General features: G+C 36.6%; 1 protein-coding gene across 8 annotated transcripts in view; it reads left to right on the forward strand.

Moving 5' to 3' along the window:
- UBR1 (ubiquitin protein ligase E3 component n-recognin 1) overlaps nt 1-26,355 on the forward strand; it is a 169,634-nt gene that overhangs the window by 58,660 nt on the left and 84,619 nt on the right. For all 8 annotated transcript variants that reach the window (XM_089907322.1, XM_089907321.1, XM_022587307.3 and 5 more), the window contains 9 exons: nt 7,741-7,871; nt 15,893-16,031; nt 17,184-17,246; nt 17,489-17,612; nt 17,928-18,035; nt 18,704-18,792; nt 20,342-20,440; nt 21,398-21,555; nt 26,150-26,249. In XM_089907322.1, the coding sequence (XP_089763448.1) occupies nt 7,741-7,871; nt 15,893-16,031; nt 17,184-17,246; nt 17,489-17,612; nt 17,928-18,035; nt 18,704-18,792; nt 20,342-20,440; nt 21,398-21,555; nt 26,150-26,249 (1,011 nt within the window). The remainder of the gene's footprint in view (nt 1-7,740; nt 7,872-15,892; nt 16,032-17,183; nt 17,247-17,488; nt 17,613-17,927; nt 18,036-18,703; nt 18,793-20,341; nt 20,441-21,397; nt 21,556-26,149; nt 26,250-26,355) is intronic.

Consider the following 26,355-nt stretch of genomic DNA (forward strand, 5'->3'; position numbering starts at 1 on the left):
TAATGATAAAAATATAGGTTAACAGCATAGATTTGAAATCCCAGAAATAAACCCACATGTCTGTGGTCAGCCATTTTTTCAACAAGAGTACCAAGACCATTCACTAGGGTAAGAATAATCTTTTTACCAAGTAGGACTGGGACAACTGGATATCCACATGCAAAAGAATGAATCTGGACCCCTAACTCACACCAACCACAAAAATTAACTCAGAATGGATCAAAGACCTAAAAAGAGCAAAAACGATAAAACTCTTACAAGAAAACATAGGGATAAATCTTTATTACCTTGGATTTGGCAATAGATTCATAGATGTAACACCAAAAGCATTAGTAATAAAAGAAAAAAAAAACCTTAAATTGAACTTCATCAAAATTAAACACTATTGGGCTTCCCTGGTGGCGCAGTGGTTGAGAGTCTGCCTGCCGATGCAGGGGACACGGGTTCATGCCCTGGTCCGGGAAGATCCCACATGCCGTGGAGCGGCTGGGCCCGTGAGCCATGGCCGCCGAGCCTGCGCGTCTGGAGCCTGTGCTCCGCAACAGGAGAGGCCACAACAGTGAGAGGCCTGCGTACCGCAAAAAAAAAAAAAAAAAAAAATTAAACACTTTTATGTTCCAAAGGACACTACCAAGAAAGTGAGAAGATAGTACACAGAATGAGATAGAGATATTTGCAAGTCATATTATCCGATAAAAGGAACTGGTATGTTGAACTTACAAAGAACTCTTAAAACTTAAAAATAAAAAAGCAACCCAGTTTTTTTTTTCTTTTTTTTTAGTGATGGCATTTTATTATTTTATTTTATTTCATTTCATTTCACTGTGTGACTTGCAGGATCTTAGTTCCCCAACCAGGGGTTGAACCTGTGCCCTCTACAGTTAAAGCACAGAGTCCTAACTGGACAGCCGGGGAATTCTTCACAACCCAGTTTTTAAAATGGGCAAAGGATCTGAATATGAGTTTCTTCAGAGAATATACAAAATAACCAATAAGCACATGAAAAGATGCTCAACATCATAAGTCATTAGAGAAATGCAAACCAAAACCATAATGAAATACTTCTTAATACCCGCTAATGGCTATAATCAAGAAGCAGGTAATAACAAGTGTTATTCGAACCCTCAGACACTGCTGGTGGAAATGTAAAATGGTGCACCCACTTTGGAAAGAGGCAGTTCTTCAACCTGTGAAATGTAGAGTTACTACATGCCCCAGCAATTCGACTCCTAGACAGACTCAAAATAATTGAAAACAGGTGTTCAAATAATTATTTATACATGAAAGTTCATAGCATTATTCATAATAGTGTTATTATTATAATAAAAGTGTTATACAATAATAGAATAGTATTATTATTCTTAATAAAAATTAGAAACAATCCAAATGTTCATCAACTGATAAATGGATAAGCAAATGTGGTTAGGTTATATCCATTACAGTGGAATATTATTTGGTTATAAAGGGGAATAAAGTGCTGAAACATACTTCAATTTAGAGGAACTCTCTGAAAACATTATGCTAAGTGAAAGAAGCCAGTTACAAAAGACCACATACTACATGATTTCAGTTATATGAAATGTCCAGAATAGAACATCCGTAGGGACAAAAACTAGATTAGTGATTTTTTAGGTCTATGAGGATGGAGACCTTGTGGGTGTGATCATTAAAGGTTTTTTGTATTTTTTTTTTTTTTTTGCGGTATGCGGGCCTCTCACTGTTGTGGTCTCTCCCGTTGCGGAGCACAGGCTCCGGACGCGCCGGCTCAGCGGCCATGGCTCACGGGCCCAGCCGCTCCGCGGCATGTGGGATCTTCCCAGACCAAGGCACGGACCCGTGTCCCCTGCATCGGCAGGCGGACTCTCAACCACTGTGCCACCAGTGAAGCCCTTGTATGTTTTTTTGAGTTGATGAAAATGTTCTAAAACTGACTGTGGTAATAGCTGCACATAAAAACCATTGAATAGTATATTTTTAGTAAATTATATGGTATGTGAATTTATCTCAAGCTGCTAAGAAATTGAAGTACATAGTCTTACTAATGACATATTCTTGCTAAAAATGTTTTACCTGAACTTAATAAAGCCTTGAGATCTAACTTCTAGTTTATAGAAATACAGGGGAGAGATGAACAAGATAAAGAATACCGCAAGGAAGATAAATATATATAGGACATTTCAAGATAAATCTAGAATGTAGGACTTTTTATAGGAAAAATTGGCCTGACCTCAGTCATGAAGAACAAAAGTCAAGGGGTGGGCATGAGATATTCATTTAGATGTAAATGACTTGAGGCATAAGCAAATGTGATAGACATTTGGGGAATAATTAGGAAACTTGAATATGGTCAAGATATCAGATAATATTTAAAAGTTATTGTTAATGTTATTAGATTATAATAAGGATATTAAGGTTATATAAGGAAATGTCCGTGTTAAATACATATTAAAGGGCTTCTCTGGTGGCGCAGTGGTTGAGAGTCCGCCTGCCGATGCAGGGGACACGGGTTCATGCCCCGGTCCAGGAAGATCCCACATGCCGCGGAGTGGCTGGGCCCGTGAGCCATGGCCACTGAGCCTGCACGTCCGGAGCCTGTGCTCCGCAACAGGAGAGGCCACAACAGTGAGAGGCCCGCGTACCACAAAAAATCAATCAATCAGTCAATCAATCAATCAATATTAAAGTATTTAGGAGTAAAATATCATGATGACTCTTTTTTACCTTAAAATAAGCAACAAAAAAGGAAGCATATATGGAAAAAAGAGTTACTAACTTTAGGTAAAAGTTGTTTTTATTATACCGGTTTCTCTGTTTCTCTGTATTTAAAAAAAAGATAAAAAATAAATAAAAATCACTCGATTACTTAAACACTACACAAATAACAAAAACATACAAATTGTTCCCGAACACAGAGGGCAGAAGAGGGAAATTTTCCAAATTTGTTATATAAAGCCAACATTATGTTGACTTCAGATCTGACATAATATGGAATTTATAAATCAGTTGTATTAATAATTGTTATGCTGAAAGCCTAAATAAAACTAACAGATAAAATCAAGTTTGACAGAATAATACAATCATGCCTACATTCCTAGAATGAACTGTTTTTGGAATTCATCTGTGAAACTGTTTATGCCTGGCACTTTTTGGGAAAGTAGCTCTTTGATAAGATTTTCAGTTTCTTCCAGAATTATTGGCCTCAAATCAAAAGCTGTTAATCATGGTTGATGATGAAGCACTAGTGTATTCCCATTATAGATAGAGACAGGATAAGGAAATTCACTATTGCTCTTATTATTTACCGCTATTCTGGAAGTCAGTCAAATAGACAAACAGAATGAACTAAAATACATAAATATTGGAGAGGAGGCAAAATAGTCATGATTTATACCTTGACAACCCAAGAAAATTAACTGAAAAAGAATTGGAAACTATAGTAGAGTTTAGTTAGGTTGTTAGTTATGGAACTTACATACTAAAAATCATAGTTTAATGTATTCAACAAAATTATTTTTTCAGGCAAGTCACTTTATTTATTTATTTACATATACATGTATCTATTCTTTTTCAAATTCTTTTTGCACTTAGGTTGTTACAGAAAAAATATTTCTTGAATGCCCTTACAAGCAATAGCTTTTAGAAAATGTAGTGAAAGAAAAGATCCCATTTGCTATACCATCAAAAAAAATAAAATACCTAGGGAAAAAACCAAGAAGAAATCTGCCAGGTCTGTTTTAAGAAAACTTTAAAACTATACTCCTGTAGGAGTATGGGCATGTAAGAAAAACAAAAAATCAGAAGACACATTTCATTCTTGGATTGGAAGTTTCAGTATTACAAACGATAAAAGTTTTTCCAAAATTAGTCCATAAATTCATTATATTCCCAATCAGAATAACAGCCAAATTCTCTTTTGGAACTTGACAAAAGTAATCAGAAGTTCTTCTGGAAAAATTTATGAGAATTGCCAGGAAAAACTGAAGAGTTATGAGTGTGAATAGATCAAACATATTTTAAATGTATTAAAGAGCCATAGTAATCCAGACAGTGTGACAGTTGGGACTAAAATTCAGATCTTTAGGATCTGGGCTCTAGCACATTTTTTTTTTTTAACCTTGAATTTGGAAATAATTTCAAATTTGTAAAAAGTTGCAAAAATAGAGTACAAAGAATATTCATATACTCTTTACCCATTCACCTATCGTTAACATATACCTTATCGCTCAGCACTCTATTTTTATTTATTTACTTTTAAAAAAATATTTATTTATTTATTTTGGATGCTCTGGGTCTTAGTTGCGGCATTTGGGATCTTTAGGTGCGGCATGCAGACTCTTAGTTGTGGCATGCGTTCAGGATCTAGTTCCCCAACCAGGAATCGAACCCGGGCCCCCTGCATTGGGAGTGCAGAGTCTTACCCACTGGACCACGAGGAAGTCCCTCAGCCCTCTATTTTTAGATTGCCTCTTCTCTCTTACTCATTTATTTGTCCTGATTCCAAATGATTATTCCTTCATTTGACAAATAAAAAATTTTCTTGATTAAATATCACCAGATGTCCCTTTCTGTTCATTCTCTTGTTTCTGGTTTCTTTCTTTTTTTTTTTTTTTAAATAAATTTATTTATTTATTTTTGGCTGCATTGGGTCCTCATTGCTGCACACAGGCTTTCTCTTGTTGGGGCGAGGAGGGGCTACTCTTCATTGTGGTGTGTGGGCTTCTCATTGGGGTGGCTTGTCTCTGTTGCAGAGCAAAGGCTAGAGGTGTGCAGGCTTCAGTAGTTGTGGCTCACAGGCTCTAGAGTGCAGGCTCAGTAGTTGGGGCGCACAGGCTTAGTTGCTCCATGGCATGTGGGATCTTCCCGGACCAGGGCTCGAACCTGTGTCCCCTGCACTGGCAGGCGAATTCTTAACCACTGTACCACCAGGGAAGTCCCTCTTGTTTCTGTTTTAAGAACCCTTTTCATTCTGATTATTTCCATTTCCTCCTCTGATATTTTTTTAAAGGGTATTGGAATATTTTAGCATATAGTCAGAGGGCTTTGTGGCTTGATTTTTATATCCTCTTCATTCCATAACTAACATTCTAGAAAATTGTTTTTGTACTGTTTTGTGTTAAGTAGCTGAAGAATCCTTGGGAGTTAAATTGCTCATTGAGTTTACAAAACTAGCCTCCCTCTTCCTACATCATGGGATTCCAGTCTGTTGGTGGTTTTCCTGAGTCATATTGCCTCAGTACACTGAATTTAGTCCTGAACTAACCTGATCTTCTTGGATTTCTTTGGATTTCTAACTAGATTCCAAAGGTAGTTGGTCATTCATTCTTATTCTGAAGGTAAATCTGGATATTCTGCAATGACTCTAGATCTGATTCATGATCTAGATGTGAGAGAAGGACACTTATGGCTAGCATATAACTAATCAATTGCCACCCAACAGTCCTTTGTACTTCGCATTTGTTTCATCTCTGCTTTGGTGAATGTGAAATCCATACTCTGCCAGGTGTGTGGCATTGTGCCAACCATAATAGGGATTTACCAAATGTAATTAGACCTGGCTGATACTAATCAGCCCATCATCCAGCATTTGGCAGTATCTCTTAAAGTCTATTTAAGAGAAGTTTCTTTCTAGTCCTGCAGTACATTTCTGGGTTAATTATTAAGGTTTTTTAAAATCTATTTTGATTATCACCCTTTTGTTCCCTCTAATGGACCTTCTTATTTTCTAAGCTATAAATGATTTATTTTAAAGTTTCTTCTGTACTTGGACTTCCCTGCTGGCGCAGTGGTTAAGAATCTGCCTGCCAGTGCAGGGGACATGGGTTCTATCCCTGGTCCGGGAAGATCCCACATGTCTTAGAACAACTAAGCCTGTGCACCACAACTACTGAGCCTGCGCTCTGGAGCCTGTGAGCCACAACTACTGAGCCCACGCTCCACAATTCCTGAAGCCCGTGTGCTTTAGGGCCCGTGCTCCACAACAAGAGAAGCCACCACAATGAGAAGCCCGCGTGCTGCAATGAAGAGTAGCCCCTGCTCGCCACAACTAGAGGAATCCCGCGTGCAGCAACGAAGACCCAACACAACCAAAAAATAAATTAAAAAAAAAAAAAGTTTCTTCTGTACTTACCAGACCTCTTCTGAAGAACTTAGCCTCTGATAGATACAGTATGGAAGTAATGAGTAGATTCTCTTAACTCTTTAATTCAGACTACTTTTCTCAGGAATTGAAAGGAAATATTGAGCTAAAAAAGATAAGAAATAGGAACATAGTGGATTAATATTTCTCTTAGTACCTTTGGCACTCTATTTTCTCTCTCTCTAGCAAAAGCTTCTGAGCAAAATCTCCAGAGGAAAGGTGACATATTGAGGAGATGGTAGAAATTAAAATAATAAAGCATTGGGGAGTGAGAAAGAATAGGTGCAAAAGAATAAATGTGTAGGTTAATGTTTTGGTCACCACAGAATAAAATACAGTTCATTAGTACGGTCTATAGCAGGTAGGTTAAAATTGAATATTAAAAGCATTGTACTGAATTTCTAGTGGATTGTGTGTGTGTGTGTGTGTGTTTGTGTGTGTGTGTGTGTGTGTGTGTCTTAAAGAGCTACTATGTTTCTTTTCCTGCTTACTGCTTTGTTTAAACATCTTATTGGGCTGTAACTTGCATAATGTATTAAAGAATTCACCCATTTAGAGTATAACTTTAGTGCTTTTTTAGCATGTACTTCATTCTTTTTTTTAATGACCAAATAATATTCCATTGTATGGATTACATACCATTTTATTTATCCATTCTTCAGTTTATGGAAATTTAGGTCATTTCCACTTTCTGGCTATTATGAGTAATGCTGCTACAAATATTTGTGTACAAGTTTTTGTGCAGATACATGTTTTCATACTTCTTGGGTAGATATCTAGGAGTAGAATTGCTGGGTCATATGGTAACTATACTTAACATTTTGAGCATCTCTCAGACTGTTTTCCAAATTGAACCATTTTACATTTCCACCAGCAGTGTATAGGGTTCAAATATCTCCACATCCTGGCCAATACTTATTGTTATCTCCCTTTTTGATTATAGACACCTTAGCAAGTATGAAGAGGTATCTCATTGTGGTTTTGATTTGCATTTCCATAATGGTTTATGACATAGAGCATTTAAATGTGTTTTTTTTTAGCTAATTGGTTTGAACAAGCCTTTTATTAAGGAAGTGGTATTTTGTAATGAAATTAACGTTTTTTTTCCCCCATGGGAGTCAAAAGCCCAGATTTTAGTCTTGCTTTTTATATCTGTTTAGAGGTTCTTTGACCTTGGATGGGACCTTTATCTTTTAAATGCCTTTAATTTTCTGCCTTAACAGAGTGGCTATAAGGATCAGTTGAAATAAATTAGTGAGAAAAGTTTTTGTCAGCTGGAGGGGATAACCACTCCCTATAACTCATTGTTCTCTGATGATATAATTATTCAGGCAGGGAAGGACATTCATAATGAAGAGCATCATAAAGGAGACCTCTGTGGTTTTGCCTTCTTGCCTTTCTGTCATCTGTAGCACCAACTTGGCCACAAGGAGTTAAGCTAAACCGATGTGAATAGCAGCCTCTTGAGTTGAAGTTAAATTCATTCCTGGAGGATGGTGTAAATGAACTCATTGAAATTATTGCTATAAATTAACAACATTATCTTTGTCATCCACTTACTTGTATACAACATTGGTAGTATGTTTTTCTATACTTTCTTGCAGAACTTACGCTGTCCGTTGAATGAAGAGGTAATTGCCCAAGCCAGGAAAATATTCCCTTCAGTGATAAAATACATTGTAGAAATGACTGTATGGGAAGAGGAAAAAGAACTGCCTCCTCAACTCCAGATAAGGTGGGGGATTTTTTTAAAGGGAGAAGTTTTCATGATGGTTATTTATATTGCAAAATGGGTGTTTGAAAAATGTCTTTGTTGTTATTTACTGCTTTAACTTAACTATCATTATGAAGATTTTATAGAGAATTGCCTCATTGAAATACTTCCAAAATGCCCATTTATATGAGATGGTCACTTAAGACACTATACAGAAGTTAAGCCAAAGGAAGAGCCTAATCAGGAGCTTCAGATTTTTAAGAAAGCACATTTTGGGGGTCTTGTTCTAAATGATTTACAAGGTCCTAGCAGCCATTCATCCCAGTAGGGAGTAAATTGCCCAGTGTGATACTGGCCTGGACCAACTTCCAGGTTCTCTGAGAGGTTTGTGAACAAAGGTGGGGACTTCGGAATACTGTGTCTCCCTTTAGTCCAAGTCTTTAGCTATTTTCTTGATCAGAAGTTTTGATGGGGGCCACATTCACAGAAAAATAGATGAGATGAAAAGGCAGAGGGCTATGTACCAGATGAAGGAACAAGATAAAACCCCAGAAAAACAACTAAATGAAGTGGAGATAGGCAACCTTCCAAAAAAAGAATTCAGAATAATGATAGTGAAGGCGATCCAAGACCTTGGAAAAAGAATAGAGGCAAAGATCGAGAAGATGCAAGAAATGTTTAATGAAGACCTAGAAGAATTAAAGAACAAATAAAAAGAGATGAACAATACAATAACTGAAATGAAAACTACACTAGAAGGAATCAATAACAGAATAACTGAGGCGGAAGAATGGATAAGTGACCTGGAAGACAGAATGGTGGAATTCACTGCTGTGGAACAGAATAAAGAAAAAAGAATGAAAAGAAATGAAGACAACCTAAGAGACCTCTGGGACAACATTAAACGCAACAACATTTGCATTATAGGGGTCCCAGAAGGAGAAGAGAGAGGAAAGGACCCGAGAAAATATTTGAAGAGATTATAGTCGAAAGCTTCCCTAACATGGGAAAGGAAAGAGCCACCCAAATCCAGGAAAGGCAGAGAGTCCCATATAGGATAAACCCAAGGAGAAACACATCGAGACACATAGTAATCAAATTGGCAAAGATTAAAGACAAAGAAAAATTATTGGAAGCAGCAAGGGAAAAACAACAAATAACATACAAGGGAATTCCTATAAGGTTAACAGCTGATTTCTCAGCAGAAACTCTACAAGCCAGAAGGGAGTGGCATGATATACTTAAAGCGATGAAAGGGAAGAACCTACAACCAAGATTACTCTACCCTGCAAGGATCTCATTCAGATTCGATGGAGAAATCAAAAGCTTTACAGACAAGCAAAAGCTAAGAGAATTCAGCACCACCAAACCAAGCTCTACAACAAATGCTAAAGGAAATTCTCTAAGTGGGAAACACAAGAGAAGAAAAGGACCTACAAAAACAAACCCAAAACAATTAAGAAAATGGTTATAGGAATATGCATATCAATAATTACCTTAAATGTGAATGGATTAAATACTACAACCAAAAGACACAGGCTCGCTGAATGGATACAAAAACAAGACCCGTACATATGCTGTCTACAAGAACCCACTTCAGACCTAGGGACACATACAGACTGAAAGTGAGGGGATGGAAAAAGATATTCCATGCAAATGGAAATCAAAAGAAAGCTGGAGTAGCAATACTCATATCAGATAAAATAGACTTTAAAATAAAGGATGTTACAAGAGACAAGGAAGGACACTACATAATGATCAAGGGATCGATCCAAGAACAAGATATAACAATTATAAATATATATGCATCCAACATACGAGCACCTCAATACATAAGGCAACTGCTAACAGCTCTAAAAGAGGAAATCGACAGTAACACAATAATAGTGAGGGACTTTAACACCTCATTAACACCAATGGACAGACCATTCAAACAGAAAATTAATAAGGAAACCCAAGCTTTAAATGACGCAATAGACCAGATAGATCTAATTGATATTTATAGGACATTCCATCCAAAAACAGCAGATTACACTTTCTTCTCAAGTGTGCATGGAACATTCTCCAGGATAGGTCACATCTTGGGTCACAAATCAAGCCTAAATAAATTTAAGAAAATTGAAATCATATCAAGCATCTTTTCTGACCACAACGGTATGAGATTAGAAATCAATTACAGGGGAAAAAAACGTAAAAAGCACAAACACATGGAGGCTAAACACTACGTTACTAAATAACCAAGAGATCACTGAGGAAATTAAAGAGGAAATAAAAAAATACCTAGAGACAAGTGACAATGAAAACACGATGATCCAAAACCTATGGGAGGCAGCAAAAGCAGTTCTAAGAGGGAAGTTTATAGCTATACAAGCCTACCTCAAAAACAAGTAACAATCTAACATTACACCTAAAGGAGCTAGAGAAAGAAGAACAAACCAAACCCAAAGTTAGCAGAAGGAAAGAAATCATAAAGATCAGAGCAGAAATAAATGAAATAGAAACAAAGAAAACAGTAGCAAAGATCAATAGAACTAAAAGCTGGTTCTTTGAGAAGATAAACAAAATTGATAAACCATTAGCCAGACTCATCAAGAAAAAGAGGGAGAGGACTCAAATCAATAAAATTAGAAATGACAAAGGAGAAATCACAACTGACATGGCAGAAATACAAAGGATTATAAGAGATTATGACAAACAACTATGCCAATAAAATAGACAACCTAGAAGAAATGGACAAATTCTTAGAAAGGTATAACCTTCCAAGACTGAACCAGGAAGAAATAGAAAATATGAACAGACCAATCACAAGTAATGAAGTTGAAACTGTGATTAAAAATCTTCTAACAAACGTCCAGGACCAGATGGTTTCACACGTGAATTTTGTCAAACATTTAGAGAAGAGCTAACACCCATCCTTCTCAAACTCTTCCAAAAAATAGCAGAGGAAGGAAAGCTCCAAAACTCATTCTATGAGGCCACCATCATCCTGATACCAAAACCAGACAAAGATACTACAAAAAAAGAAAATTACAGACCAATATCACTGATGAATATAGATGCAAAAATCCTCAACAAAATACTAGCAAACAGAATCCAACAACACATAAAAAGGATCATACACCACGATCAAGTGGGATTTATCCTAGGGATGCAAGGATTCTTCAGTATATGCAAATCAATCAATGTAATACAGCATATTAGCAAATTGAAGAATAAAAACCATATGATCATCTCAATAGATGCAGAAAAAGCTTTTGACAAAATTCAACACCCATTTATGATAAATACTTTCCAGAAAGTGGGCATAGAGGGAACTACCTCAACATAATAAAGGCCATATACGACAAACCCACAGCAAACATCATTCTCAATGGTGAAAAACTGAAAGCATTTCCTCTAAGATGAGGAATGAAACAAGGATGTCTACCCTCACCACTGTTATTCAACATAATTTTGGAAGTCCTAGCCAAGGCAATCAGAGAAGAAAAAGAAATAAAAGGAATACAAATTGGAAAAGAAGAAGTAAAACTGTCACTGTTTGCAGATGACATGATAGTATACATTGAGAATCCTAAAGATGCCACCAGAAAACTATTAGAGCTAATTAATGTATTTGGTAAAGTTCCAGGCTACAACATTAATGCACAGAAATCTCTTGCATTCGTATACACATCATCCTATAAAATGATTTTTCATCATTCCTTCAGATGATGAAAAATCTGAAAGAGAAATTAAGGAACAGTCCCATTTACCATTGCAACAAAAAGAATAAAATATCTAGGAATAAACTGACCTAGGGATACAAAAGACCTGTATGCAGAAAACTATAAGGCACTGTTGAAAGAAATTAAAGATGATACCAACAGATGGAGAGATATTCCATGTTCTTGGATTGGAAGAATCAATACTGTGAAAATGACTATACTACCCAAAGCAATCTACAGATTCAATGCAATCCCTATCAAATTACCAATGGCATTTTTTACAGAATTAGAACAAAAAACCTTAAATTTTGTATGGAGACACAGAAGACCCCAAATAGCCAAAGCAGTCTTGAGGGAAAAAAGCAGAGCTGGGGGAATCAGACTCCCTGACTTCAGACTAGACTACGAAGCTACAGTAATCAAGACAATATGGTACTGGCACAAAAACAGAAACATAGATCAATGGAACAGGATAGAAAGCCCAGAGATAACCCCATGCACCTATTGTCAACTAATCTATGACAAAGGAGGCAAGGATATACAATGGAGAAAAGAGAGTCTCTTCAATAAGTTGTACTGGGGAAACTGGACAGCTACATGTAAAAGAATGAAATTAGAACACTCCCTAACACCATACACAAAATTAAACTCAAAATGGATTAGAGACCTAAATGTAAGACTGGACACTATAAAACTCTTAGAGGAAAACATAGGAAGAACACTCTTTGGCATTAATCACAGTGAGATCTTTTTTGATCCACCTCCTAGAGTAATGGAAATAAAAACAAAAATAAACAAATGGGACCTAATGAAACTTAAAAGCTTTTGCAAAGCAAAGGAAACTACACACAAGTCGAAAAGACAACCCTCAGAATGGGAAAACATACTCGTAGACAAATCAACAGACAAAGGATTAATCTCCAACATATATAAACAGCTCATGCTGCTCAATATTAAAAAAACAACCCAATCAAAAAATGGGCAGAACACCTAAATAGACATTTCTCCAAAGAGGACATACAGGTGGCTAAGAAGCACATGAAAAGCTGCTCAACATCCACTAATCATTAGAGAAATGCAAATCAAAACTACAGTGAGGTATCACCTGACACCAGTCAGAATGGGCATCATCAGAAAATCTACAAACAACAAATGCTGGAGAGGGTGTGGAGAAAAGGGGGCCCTCCTGCACTGTTGGCGGGAATGTAAATTGATACAGCCACTATGGAGAACAGTATGGAGGTTCATTAAAAAACTGAAAATAGAATTAACATATGACCCAGCAATCCCACTACTGGGCATATACCCTGAGAAAACCATAATTCAAAAAGACACATGCGCCCCAATGTTCATTGCTGCACTATTTCCAGTAGCCAGGTTATGGAAGCAACCTAAATGCCCATCGACAGACGAATGGATAAAGAAGATGTGGTACCTGTATGCAATGGAATATTACTCAACCATAAAAAGGAACGAAATTGAGTCATTTGTGGAGACGTGGGTGAATCAAGAGACTGTCATAGAGAGTGAAGTAAGTCAGAAAGAGAAAAACAAATATGGTATATTAACGCATATCTGTGGAACCTAGAAAAATGATAGAGATGAACCGGTTTGCAGGGCAAAAATAGAGACACAGATGTAGAGAACAAACGTATGGACACCAAGGGGGGAAAGCAGCTGGGAGTGGGGGGATGGTGTGATGAATTGGGAGATTGGGATTGACATGTATTCACTGATGTGTATAAAATGGATGACTAATAAGAGCTTGCTGTATAAAAAAATACAATTAAATTTTAAAAAAAAGAAAAGAAAAAGAAGAAAAAGAAAAGAAAATATTTTGATGGGGGTTCCCTGGTGGTGCAGTGGTTAACAATCCACCTGCCAATGCAGGGGACACGGATGTGAGCCCTGGTCCAGGAAGATCCCACATGCCGTGGAGCAACTAAACCCATGTGCCACAACTACTGAGCCTGCACTTAATTTTTTTTATTTTTTATTTTTTGGTATGCTGGCCTCTCACTGTTGTGGCGTCTCGTTGTGGAGCACAGGCTCCGGACGCGCAGGCTCAGCGGCCATGGCTCAGGGGCCAGCCGCTCCGCGGCACGTGGGATCTTCCCGGACCAGGGCATGAACCCATGTCCCCTGCATCGGCAGGTGGACTCTCAACCACTGCGCCACCAGGGAAGCCCTGAGCCTGCACTTGAGATCCCATGTTCCACGACTACTGAAGCCCGTGCGCCTAGAGCCCATGTACTGGAACAAGAGAAGCCAACGCAACGAGAAGCCTGCACACTGCACCAAAGACCCAACGCAGCCAAAAATACATAAATTAATTAATTTAAAAAAATTTAAAATATTTGATGGTAGGAATAAGGAGATAGCCCTTTGCCCTGTGCTTTGGGATCTAGATTTATTTCAGGTGTAGGGATTTAACAGTTTTTTGTGTTTTTTTTTTGGTACGCGGGCCTCTCACTGTTGTGGCCTCTCCCATTGCGGAGCACAGGCTCCGGACGCGCAGGCTCAGCGGCCATGGCTCACGGGCCCAGCCGCTCCGTGGCATGTGGGATCTTTCCAGACCGGGGCACGAACCCGTGTCCCCTGCATCGGCAGGTGGACTCTCAACCACTTCGCCACCAGGGAAGCCCCAACAGTTGTTTTTTTAAAAGTTTATTTATTATTTATTGTTGTCTGTATTGGGTCTTCGTTGCCGCCCGCGGGCTTTCTCCAGTTGCGGCGAGCAGGGGCTGCTCTTCATTGTGGTGCGTAGACTTCTCATTGCAGTGGCTTGTCTTTGTTGCAGAGCACAGACTCTAGATGCATGGGCTTCAGTAGTTGTGGCTTGCGGGCTCCGTAGTTGTGGCTCATGGGTTCTAGAGCGCAGCCTCAGTAGTTGTGGCACACGGGCTTAGTTGCTCTGCGGCATGTGGGATCTTCCCGGACCAGGGCTCGAACCCATGTCCCCTGCATTGGCAGGCAGATTCTTAACCACTGCGCCACAAGGGAATTCCCTTAACAGTTTTTTTTTAGCTAAAACCCAGCAATTTCTAACAACCATAAGTCTTTTAGTGACAGTAATATTTGCTCTTAATTTACAAATGCAAAAGAGAATTCTAGACCTGATATGAAATACAGTTTGGGGCTTGTAGGAATTTTTCTACCTGAGTAATATTAGGAGTTTCACAAACCTAAGTACAGTTTTTTTAGTTTATTGGGTGTATTTGTATTATTCTATGAGAGAGAATTAAGAATTTCAATTTTTAAAAACATTAAATGTATTGTTTTGACTTTTGCTGGGCCATAAACTGTTTATAAAAATAACGATCATCAGAGATTGTGTCCACAAAGGTTTTAATTTCAGATATTTTGATAGCATCAGTTAAATGCTTTAAGAAACTTTGTGTTGGTAAACATAATACTAGCAATATGCCTGTCTAAAAAGGGTGGGTTGCTTGAGTGTGGTCATGTATGTAGACCGCACTGGACTTCAAATTCACAGACCTGAGTTCTAATTCTCACTGCTTATTGGCTTTGGGACCATAGAGAAGTCTTTTTGAGCCTCTATTTCCTAAGGTATAAGAGGCCTGAGAAAAGCTGCCTCTTAGAGTTATGAGCATCAATTGAGTATTTAGTGAAAGATTATTATAAACTGTTTAAAACTGATAATAACTTCTGACATTTGTGTAGCCCATGACAGCCATTTTCACGTATTTTATAAGATCCTCACACCACTCTCAAATGTAGATATTATACTCTTCCTAGAGGTGGAAAAGCTACTGTCATCTCAGCAAGATTAAATGCTTAAGTGATTTGTCTGAGGCCTCTCAGTCAAATGGTAGTTCTGGCACTTTAAATCTATATACCTTTTTTAAAAAAACTTAAATGTGCTATAAAACCAGTATCACTTAAAATAAATAGAAGGTAAAAACAAAAATAAGTTAAATAAAAACTAAATGTTAATAAAATCTGTCTGTCGTTGCCTGCTTGAAAGTTCTGAGCCTGAGGCCTGTCTCCTTTTGTCGAAGTGGGAGATTAGCAAGATTTAAGAATGGTGTTAAAGACATACTGACACTTACTGAGAATAATATTTTAATTCTGAAAGTTAGAAAAATTGGGGGGCAAACATCGAAAAGGTAATACTTTTGTCAGGGTTTTTAAATTTTATGGCACTGTACCACTTAAAATCACCTCCTATACTAGTATTACAGAGGTACTTTCCCATACGTAGGAAACTACATGGTGCTGCTTCATCACATGGCATATATTATTTTAGCCTGTATTTCGTGTTTTCCTTTGTTTATTTGTTGCAGTGTCTGAATATATATCTTTTTTTTAAAACAGAGAGAAAAATGATAGCTACTACTGTGTCCTTTTCAATGATGAACACCATTCATATGACCATGTCATATACAGTCTACAAAGAGCTCTTGACTGTGAGCTCGCAGAGGCGCAGTTGCACACCACTGCCATAGACAAAGAGGTTCGTGAGTGTCATTTGAATTATTATGCTGTCTTCATCAGCTTCCTGGAAATTGGGTGTTGTCTGGCCCTTGCCAAGTGCCTTAGTATTGTGTTAGGTACAACCATCCTCTTCATTTATCCTTTATAGCCTAAGTAAATGGGTTGGAACTTGATTTTTCTGTGTGTGTTTAACAGTTTAAGATGACTAATTTTCCTCTTTTGTTCTAAATAATTAGAAAGTTACTGAATATACTTGGCAAAGAGTAGTTAAGAATGTCAGCTCGGGCTTCCCTGGTGGCGCAGTGGTTGAGAGTCCGCCTCCCAACGCAGGGGACGCAGGTTCGTGCCCCGGTCCGGGAAGATCCCACATACTGCGGAGCAGCTGGGCCTGTGAGCCATGGCCTCTGAGCCTGTGCATCCGGAGCCTGTGCTCCACAATGGGAGGGGCCACAACAGTGAGAGGCCCGTGTACCACCAAAAAAAAAAAAAAAAAGAATGTCAGCTCAACCTCAGTCTGTTTCTATAATTATTGAATGAATGAATAAATGCATGAATTATGAGAAGTTGGTTAGTTAACATCATCTCTTAAAACTATTTTAAGAATAATATTGATAGCATGGCTCAGCTTTTATTTAACACCCATCCAAAGCATTAACCTAATCCCTACCCTCAAGAGGAGGGTAAGATGGTAGAAGAAACATCATGGCACTAGTAATTAACATTGTGATTCTAGGACTTGAGGAATCAATATCCTGGCCATACCTCTAACCCACTAGTGGACCACAAGTGTGTTATGGAACACATGATGAAGAATTTTAAGTTTACTCATGAAAACTATCTAAGACATATAATAGGAGTTTAGTAAACCTAACTTATTATTATCTGATAGAAATAGAATATACTACAATAAGTAAATAATTGACATTCTTGCCAAGCAGGAAATCTAGAATCCTAAAGTATAGAAACTCTCCACTAGTGGTATTGAAAGTTCTGAAGCTACATAAAGCTGCTAAACATTTATGTTTATCTTCTAGGTATTGTCAATCTTAGGACTTTTAGGCAGTCAACAAATGATTGATAATTAAGAGCTTATTGGGTCTTTGGGCTTTATATTACTTATTGATTGAGATTGTCAATCTACTACCTAATTCTCATGTTTGTCTATAATTAGGGCCGTCGGGCTGTTAAAGCAGGTGCTTTTGCTGCTTGCCAGGAAGCAAAGGAAGATATAAAGGTAATTTTCTGAATTAGAGTCAAAAAGAGAATTTTAAGAGGAATGCACATTACAAGAGCCCAAGTAAAACAATTATATTGTTGAAGTGGTTTGACATCCTAAGTAAAGATAAGATTGGAGCATTTAGACCCAGAGATTTGGAACTGCAACAGTTATATGATTTCTTTCTTTGAAGAGTAGATTACTTAGTTAAAACAAAAATTTTAAAACTAGTTTGTTTTTAATATTCCTTTCATTTCTAGAGTCATTCAGAAAATGTCTCTCAACATCCACTTCATGTAGAAGTATTGCACTCTGAGGTTATGGCTCATCAGAAATTTGCTTTGCGTCTGGGGTCCTGGATGAATAAAATTATGAGCTATTCAAGTAAGCATATAGCCTATTTTTCTTATTTTTCATAAACTATTATCTTTTTAAATAGCCACAAATTTTAAAATGTCATTGAGTATAAAATAAAATGGTTTTTGTTTATTTTTATACATTTTGTTTATTTTCAGGATTGCATTTCAGATGCTGTGAATAATGTTTCATTGGCTCTTGATTCTTTGATATTGACAGAATAATTCTTGATATCAATTGTAGGATAATTACTGTTAGTTTTTTCATATGTTATTATAGGAAATGTACTTTTGGGAGAAAATACTTTAAGAATAAAAATTATATGACTTTTTTTGTTTGTAGGTGACTTCAGACAGATCTTTTGCCAAGCATGCCTTAGAGAAGAACCTGGCTCTGAGAATCCCTGTCTCATAAGCAGGTTAATGCTTTGGGATGCAAAGCTTTATAAAGGTAGGTAGATCTTTACTTGTGCTTCTTGCCATGAAGCAGAGGAATATTATGACCTTAAAGTGGAGTTTAATCTCTTTTGTTTATTAAATCAGTGAACTTGATAAGATATTATACTTTGAAGGTGAGGTTAACCAATCAATATGTATTCTGTGTTAAAACCCCGGGATATTGCCTTTTAATTATAGTGCCTTTTCATTTACTCAGAACCAGTAAAAAGAGTATGTATGCATTCATTATATGTATGCATACATATATGTATGTATATGTATGCCATTATAAAAGCTATGTTAATTTTCATTTTTAAAATTTAAATGAAGAACCAAAAGTAAAAGGTGAGAGAAAGGTTAAAGGGGATGGAGAAGGGAAAGTACAGAGTAAGAGTAGTCTTTAGTGAAACAGAATGAAAAGGAATGGAGAAAGGTGGGAGAAGTAGGATGCAGTAAGGTACAGGAGTGAGAGGGGTACAGAAAAAGAGGGGAAAGGCATTACATATATGTATTTTAAATTCTAGCTATTAAATATTAATGCAATAAATGCCACTAACATTTGAGTCCTTGAGGTCTATTAGCATGTGAAATATTTTTATAATATTCTGCCACTACTAATAGCTGGAATGTTTTTTTTGCCTTGGTGATACTCCTCCCACCTCCCCAAAAAATGATGTATAGGTGCCCGTAAGATCCTTCACGAATTGATCTTCAGCAGTTTTTTTATGGAGATGGAATACAAAAAATTCTTTGCTATGGAATTTGTGAAGGTAATTGCTCTTTATAAATAGATATCAACAAATAGAAATAGAAAACCATTTTTGTAAGTGAAATAATGGAAACAAAGGGGATAATTATGAAGCAAGAATTTAATTTTATAGTTCATTTCTCTGTCAAAAAGTTCATTTATTTTCACGTTTGGTAGTATGGAAACAGTAGTCTGAGAGAGGAGATAGGTGGAAAATGACCTATTGTTTGCCTAGAAAAAGCAGTAGGAAGTTATCACATTCATGAATACATTTATCTTTTCTAATCATTTGTTAGTAAAATTATAACAAGAGCAGTGACTAGCTGAAAGGCATAGCAGGGAAAAGGAACAGATATACATGCTAAAAGGAGGCAGATATCTGATGGGCAAGAGTTATACTTAACTATTTGAGGCTAGAATATAAAGATAAATCTTATAGCTTTTTAATATTGTTTTATTGATCTGTTGTATATCCCTTATATTGTTATAGTTTTTGTCTCTCTCTCTCTCAAGTTAGACTAGTTAGAACATGTACTTCTTTAACCTTCTGCTTTGCCTTATACAGAGGTATCCAGTAAATACTTGTTAGTTTACTCTGATTTTGAGTGGCAGGAAATTCTGTAAAACTTAGGACAGAGGTAGACCCAGGATGGAATTGGAAGCAGAGAGTGAAATAATGATTGTCATAGGCAAATGATACTATGGGATAAGATACCTGCACTTCCTGGATTTTATAAGTAGATTGTTAAAAGCAACTAAGACATTTGGTTTCTTTAAAGGTGATGACAACTCAAATTATCAACTCTATTCTTCTAAAACTCATTAGAGATAGAATATTGGACCATATCTGTGATCTGAAATGAAGTTTTTTCCTTATACAACAGCAGTTCTCCCTCCTTATATGATGTTTTTCTGTATACCATGGTTACCTCTTAAACTTTGTATGAATTCTAATGGTTGAAATTAAATATGTAGGTCAGGGATCTAACACTGTGCTTACATATAATAGATGCTTGATGCATGACTGGATGTATTATTATTTTTGTTCTCCCAAGATATCAGGATTGATTTTCATACTGGTATGCACCAGTATGTATAAGAAGTTATGTACAGCCAGCATCCATTCTGTTTAAGGCTGGGTTGAATCTGATGGTTGGTTTTCTGGGTCATATCAGCTTTTAAATACTTTCAATATAGTCCCTGCCCTATTCCATTGGGGTAAAATCTGCTAAAGATTGCCCCAGATTCTGTTTGAGAAAGTATATACTACACCTTTGCAGTCCTCTGTGATTTTTACGTGTGTGTGTGTGTGTGTGTGTTTGTTGTGTTTTTTAAAAATGGTTCTCAGTATCCAACTATGCTAGTTTGGGTAGATGAATTCATATTCAGTCTTCTGTTATTCTCTTTCTAGTAAATTTTTGTTGACCATAGTATCTCCCCTTAATAAATAGGAGTTATAATACTTGCCATCTTATACATAGGAACAAATATAGCAGCTGTTAAAATTGGGATTTTAAAAGTTTTCAGTACTTATTTATAATTGCTTTTCCACTTATTGTTTTATCTTCCAGTATTATAAGCAGCTACAGAAAGACTATATCAGTGATGATCATGACAGAAGTATCTCTATAACTGCACTCTCAGTTCAGATGTTTACTGTTCCTACTTTGGTATGTATTAATTAGTCTTGGCAATCTTTCTAAGTAATATTTATTTAATATTTAAGAATTTTAGTTAGTATTGAATTGAATTAAAATAATTTCTGAGTCACTATGCTGGTCTAATTACACGTGGAAAATTGAATAATGCTTCAGTGGTATCTGCACGTGAAAATGCTTTAATGGTACCCAAGGGCTAGGTAATTTGTGGAGTGGGAGTGATGGCACTACCTTGGTCCAAAAGTGCTTATTCCTGCAGGTGAAACCTAGGGATGGTTTCTCAGTGTCTAGAGTAACTTAGGAACAGTGCCTTTTTAATACCAAAAATTTTTTTGTGTGCTATTCTCTTGTTCTTTAGGTTTTTTTTTTTTTTTTTATCATTGTTGTTAGGGTGGGGGAATAGAGTAAGATAAAACAAAACAGGAGGAGAGTATAACTGTTGAGCATTTGCATGAGATGGAGCTGCATAGGCCTGGGAGGAGGAGGGTGGAGGATTCTGCCTCCTTTTTATCCTGCTACTTTTCCTGTTTCTTAGGGAAAGTTCCTACTTTCTCTTTTCAAAGGCCAGAGAAAAGAATGGGGAAGAGAAATTGGATTGCGATTAAGGGGGAGATGTCAGAATAGAAAATATATATGACAGAAGCCTGAAGTATATCTGTTTGTTCTGCTTTGCTCGCTGTGTGATTAACAGTGGTAAACATTCATGTAAATGAATGTTACACAGGTACGGTGTAACCTGTGTAATGGGCTTGGGGTGTTCAGACAGGTGTTTTCTAGTTGCTGAGGAGTAGGGAATTTTTACTTTTAGAAAATAATTTCTTAGAAATTGCTATCCTGTGAGACTAAGGAGTGTGTTTGATGCTCAACAAACATTTATTCAAAATGATTTACCAACCAAATGAATAAATAAGTAAAGTCCATACTATAATGAGTTAATACTAAAGACAATATTCTTCACATGTTCTGCAGGCTCGACATCTTATTGAAGAGCAAAATGTTATCTCTGTCATCACTGAAACTCTGCTGGAAGTTTTGCCTGAGTACTTGGATAGGAACAATAAATTCAACTTCCAGGGTTATAGCCAGGACAAATTGGGAAGAGTATATGCAGTAATATGTGATCTAAAGTAAGTTGTTCGAGTAAAAAGGTGAGGGTACCTGTTAAACACAGTTGTGTTTATTCTGTCCTATATATAAACATCTGATCCTTTTGGTTATCTTGGAATCTTTATAATGATGGCAAGGACAAAGAACTGTTACTGTGATGTCAATAAATGTTTTAAGTGAAGGCTTCTTATAGAGTTAAAATCAGGTCAGTAAAGAAGGTACTGAGGAAGGGCCTCTCACAGGAACTTAGGGTCTCTTGGGGTCACCAAATGGATCTCCATCATGGTCACCATGCCTTCCACTCACTTCCACTCATGTATTTTGGTTCTGTCCCTCTTGCATAGTCTCTTTGTGCTTAGTTTCAGATGATCTTGTTGATGTGAATTTTTTTAACTCCCTTTTTCATACATATGACCAAGTATTCATCAGGGGTTTCTTAAGTTTTTCTCCCTGAAGAAATGGAGTTTCCTTTTAAAGTAAAGTTGGAATCATATGATAGGTTACATTTGGGATCATTGGACCTAAAAGGAAATAAATTTCTAATTTTTTTAGAAATAGATGGTGACTACTATAAGGATTATGCTGTATAAAGTATTCAATAAATCATAAACTTAATTATTTTAAGAATATATTAAGACAAAATATGTTTCATTTAGTTCACTATTAAAAAAAGAGCTCTAAGATATATATGATTACTTATTCTAGTCCCTACGTGAATAAAATCATTCTAATTTTGTCCACTTCTTCTAGTGACCATGTAAAGTATAGAGAGCTGGAAACAAGTTTCTAAACCAACCTAGAAATAGTTTACTCTAGTTAGAAAAATACATTTGACAGATTTCTGGAACTATGCATTGGATCCTTGATATTACTCAGAAAAATGTTTCCAGACCCTTTCAAATTCTGCAATTTCTAAACATGATTATGACATGTAATTCTTTCTTTAAAGTTCAGTAAATCGTTATGTTATCATATCTTCAGTACAAGTTGAGATGGTGATGAGTTCAGTAGTGAATTACCATTTAGACAGTGTGATTCACAAATTATGCATAATTTACAATATGCAAAACAAATAAAAAATATACAAAAACTCCAAATGGCAGTACTTAAAGTTTAGTGTTAAATCAGTGTATTTATCATTCCTTTGGTCTACTGTATAGGAAAAATCTCTTTCTGTGGTTCTCATTACTCTGAAGTATTCTTATAACAGAGTTATTTTTCTGTCCAGAGAAGTGCATAATCACATCATTGTTTTGTCTTATTTTATTTTGTGGATCTCTGACTATAATTATTCTCTGTGGTAAATAATTTAGAGTTAATGCATCCCTAGATACTTACCCCTATGGTAAAACTTTAGGGTCCCTGGTTGGGAAGGTAATTTTAAAGTTTTCCCACTCATCTGATGCTCACAACTGCTCTCCTACATCCTTACATAAGTAGAGATATCTCTAATGAAAAGGAGAAGGGAAAATTAATGTCTTTTGAGGACCTGATTAGCAGATATTGTGTTAGACTTCTCATGTAATTCACTCTCACAAGGGTCCTGTGTTATTTATTAGTAACTGCTATGTGCTAAGAAGCTTTACTTATTTTACTTCATTTTATTCTTGCAACATTCTCATAAGGTAGGTGATATCTTTATTTGTAGCTTATAATTATTTGCCTAAGGTCACAAAACTAGTAAGTGGCAGAATTTGGATTTGAGCCTAACATTATTTATCTGTAATACTCATGTTCCTTTCACTACATTATGTAGCTTCACAGACTGCATAAACAACAACAAAGCCTTCTCTGAAACCTGGCCTAAAACACCAATCAGATATACCCTTCATTTAACAAATAATTACTGAGCCCCATTTCTCAGTCTCTCATTGTAGAAATTTTGTAGTCATTCTTATTATTTCCCCATATACTTACTCATTCACCACTTCTTCCTGAAGCCCTGCTTATTTTTAAATCAGTTAGAAATAACCACAAATACTTAATGCCTTTTAACTGTTTCTAGAATAAAGTACAGATTCTTCCAGAATTTGTAGCTCTTCATAGTCTCACTTTATATACTACTTATCTGACTGTACCTCAGCATGAAATAAGTTTATTGGTCCTAGCAGAAGCTCTGTTCAGCCTGCCTCAGGAAATTTTCATTCTCTCAAAGCAGTGCATTCTAACCCTTTAGTAGCCCCTTCCAACTTTTAGAAAGTTTATTTTATATTGAAATCTGTCTTTTTGTAGCTTTCATTATGTGGCTCTAGCTCACCCTTTGTCCATTCAGAGCAACTCAGTGCTCATTTAACTTGACGTATTTGAAGACAGCAGGCATATCTGACAACTCTTTTTTATGTTAAGTTGCATCATTTTCTTTAAATATACCCATTTCATATTTAAAATTCCTTCTACATTATTGTCCTTCGCTACTGAAGCTGTTTTAGTTGACTGTATACCACTTAAGGTATATGCCAAGAAATGAACACAGTACTCTGAGGTCTGTGTAGTAGAAGGAAGGGATTATTACCTCTCTCATTCTAAATAAATACACCTGTATTAATTTAGTTTCATTTGTCACTCACTCTATGGAAGGTATCTGTTGGGATATTATGGAAATGAAACTTAGAAAAGAGATGCAGTTGAACCTTGGTTCTGTTAAGTGAATATTGTCCTTTTATTACTCTAACTTGTTCCTTCCTTTTTCTGAAAAGTATAGCATATTCTCAATGCAAGTCACCCTCTTCCTCTCCTACTCTGTCCCACCCTCTCCTTCCACTGCTTTTACCACCTATTTTTATCTGCAGACTGCTTTTCTTTTCCTTTCCTTCCTTACTCTTTCCTTTCTTCCTATCTCTTACATCTTCTTTACTTCCTAGGTCTCCTACAGGGGTCGGGCATGAACTATGTGAAACTAGAAATGTAAATTTTCTTCTCTAGATCAGTGCTTCTCAAATATTAATATGAATGCAAATCTTTATGGGAGCTTGTTAAAATGCAGATTATTACTCAGTAGATTCTGCATTTCTAAAGATTCAGTTGATGCTGATGCTTCTGGTTTGTGAACCAACCTTTTGAGTAGCAGTGCTCTAGAAAACAGCCAAACTTTGATGCCATTTGTTCATTGTGGTAGAGTTTAAACTTTAGTCTTTTTTACTTTAAAAGAAAGATTTAGAATGTAATTAGTATATTTCAAAGTTTTCTTTGATAAAGTCCTGATGATTTTTTTTTTTTTTTTTTTTTTTTTTTTTGCGGTACGCGGGCCTCTCACTGTTGTGGCCTCTCCCGTTGCGGAGCACAGGCTCTGGACGTGCAGGCTCAGTGGCCATGGTTCACGGGCCCAGCCGCTCTGCGGCATGTGGGATCCTCCCAGACCGGGGCACGAACCCGTGTCCCCTGCATCAGCAGGCGGACACTCATCCACTGCGCCACCAGGGAAGCCCCTGATGATTGTATTTTAACTTTCAACATATTAATGGATATTTAAAGAAAGGGAAAATTAAACCACAATCCTTACTATCTTTATGAATAAAACTAATTTTTCCTCCATCTTTTTGCCATGTCTTTTATGTTCAGCATTACTTCCTTTGTGCCCTTTTTTTGGGAGCTTAACATTTTATTACAGTGTCCAGTATACATATCTGTTTTCCCATCTGCACTTTGAACCTCAAGGGTAGGGTGTCTGGTTCATGTTTATGTTCCTGATACCTGGTGTGTAATAGGAATTGATTTGGGTTGACTGAGTGCAAAATAATTTTTAATAATTGTTAATGATTCCTTCCTGAGACGTTATTTTGTGATAAACCATGTTCCCACTGGATATGAAAACAGCCATTGTCTTTACAGCCAAAAGAAGTATTGGTCTTGTAAATTATAGGCTAAAATGGGTCTGTTTATCTTATGAAACAAATACATTCTGATATGTAAGCCACGATGACATAGGTGCTTATATCCTTCTTCTGGGTTCTGGGCGAAGAAAGCCTGGAGGTAGGAAGTCTGTTCCAAATTTCCTGACCCACCAGCAGTAGTATATCTGTGGTACTGAAATCAGGTAGCAGGAATGAATGGCTCTGGGAACCAGTGCAGAATAGTCACACAAAGTTGTACAAATCTTTAGTCATTACATACTGAGCAGCAGTAACAAAGGTATTGAATCCTCAGGCCAAACTACTATAATTCTCATGACTGCATGCTTTAGGGGAAAATGTGTGTCATTTTAATGCACAAAAATATTTTATAACTTACAAAGTATTCTGAAATAGTTTGCACAACCAGTATACATCATGCACATGTAGTTTTGACATGCATTTTGAGGCTGAAGGGATTTCAACTGGTCCTTTGGGTGAAGGGTATGAACAGTTCTAGAAAATTTGTACTGTGGTTGTCCAGCTGTGACAGGCTAGATTCACTTAATCAGACTAACTTTTGAGTGGAGAAGTCAGGCTTAGCTTTGACATCTGCCTCTCATAGGTAGAGCATTCACATTTTGCTGATATAATTCTAGCACTGCCTAGAGTTGTAAGAAATTAGAATTCATAATTTTGATGAATCAACATTATCTATAGCCCTGAGAACCTTAAAATTATCCCAAAATAGGAAAGTGAAATGTTTCTTTGTCTCTTGAAATGATAGGTATATCCTCATCAGCAAGCCCGCAGTGTGGACGGAAAGATTAAGAATGCAGTTCCTTGAAGGCTTTAGATCTTTTTTGAAGATTCTTACCTGTATGCAGGTATGATAGTTCTTCTGTACATCAGTAAGATAAATTTATTTTTAAAAATTTAACCCCAATCTTTAATGTTTTGTTTTGTTTTGAGCAAATTATGTTTTTTATTTGA

Source organism: Delphinapterus leucas, chromosome 2, assembly GCF_059928025.1.
Source record: "Delphinapterus leucas isolate spDelLeu-1000000601 "Yukka" chromosome 2, BTC_Dleu_Yukka2, whole genome shotgun sequence".
Lineage (NCBI taxonomy): Eukaryota > Metazoa > Chordata > Mammalia > Artiodactyla > Monodontidae > Delphinapterus > Delphinapterus leucas.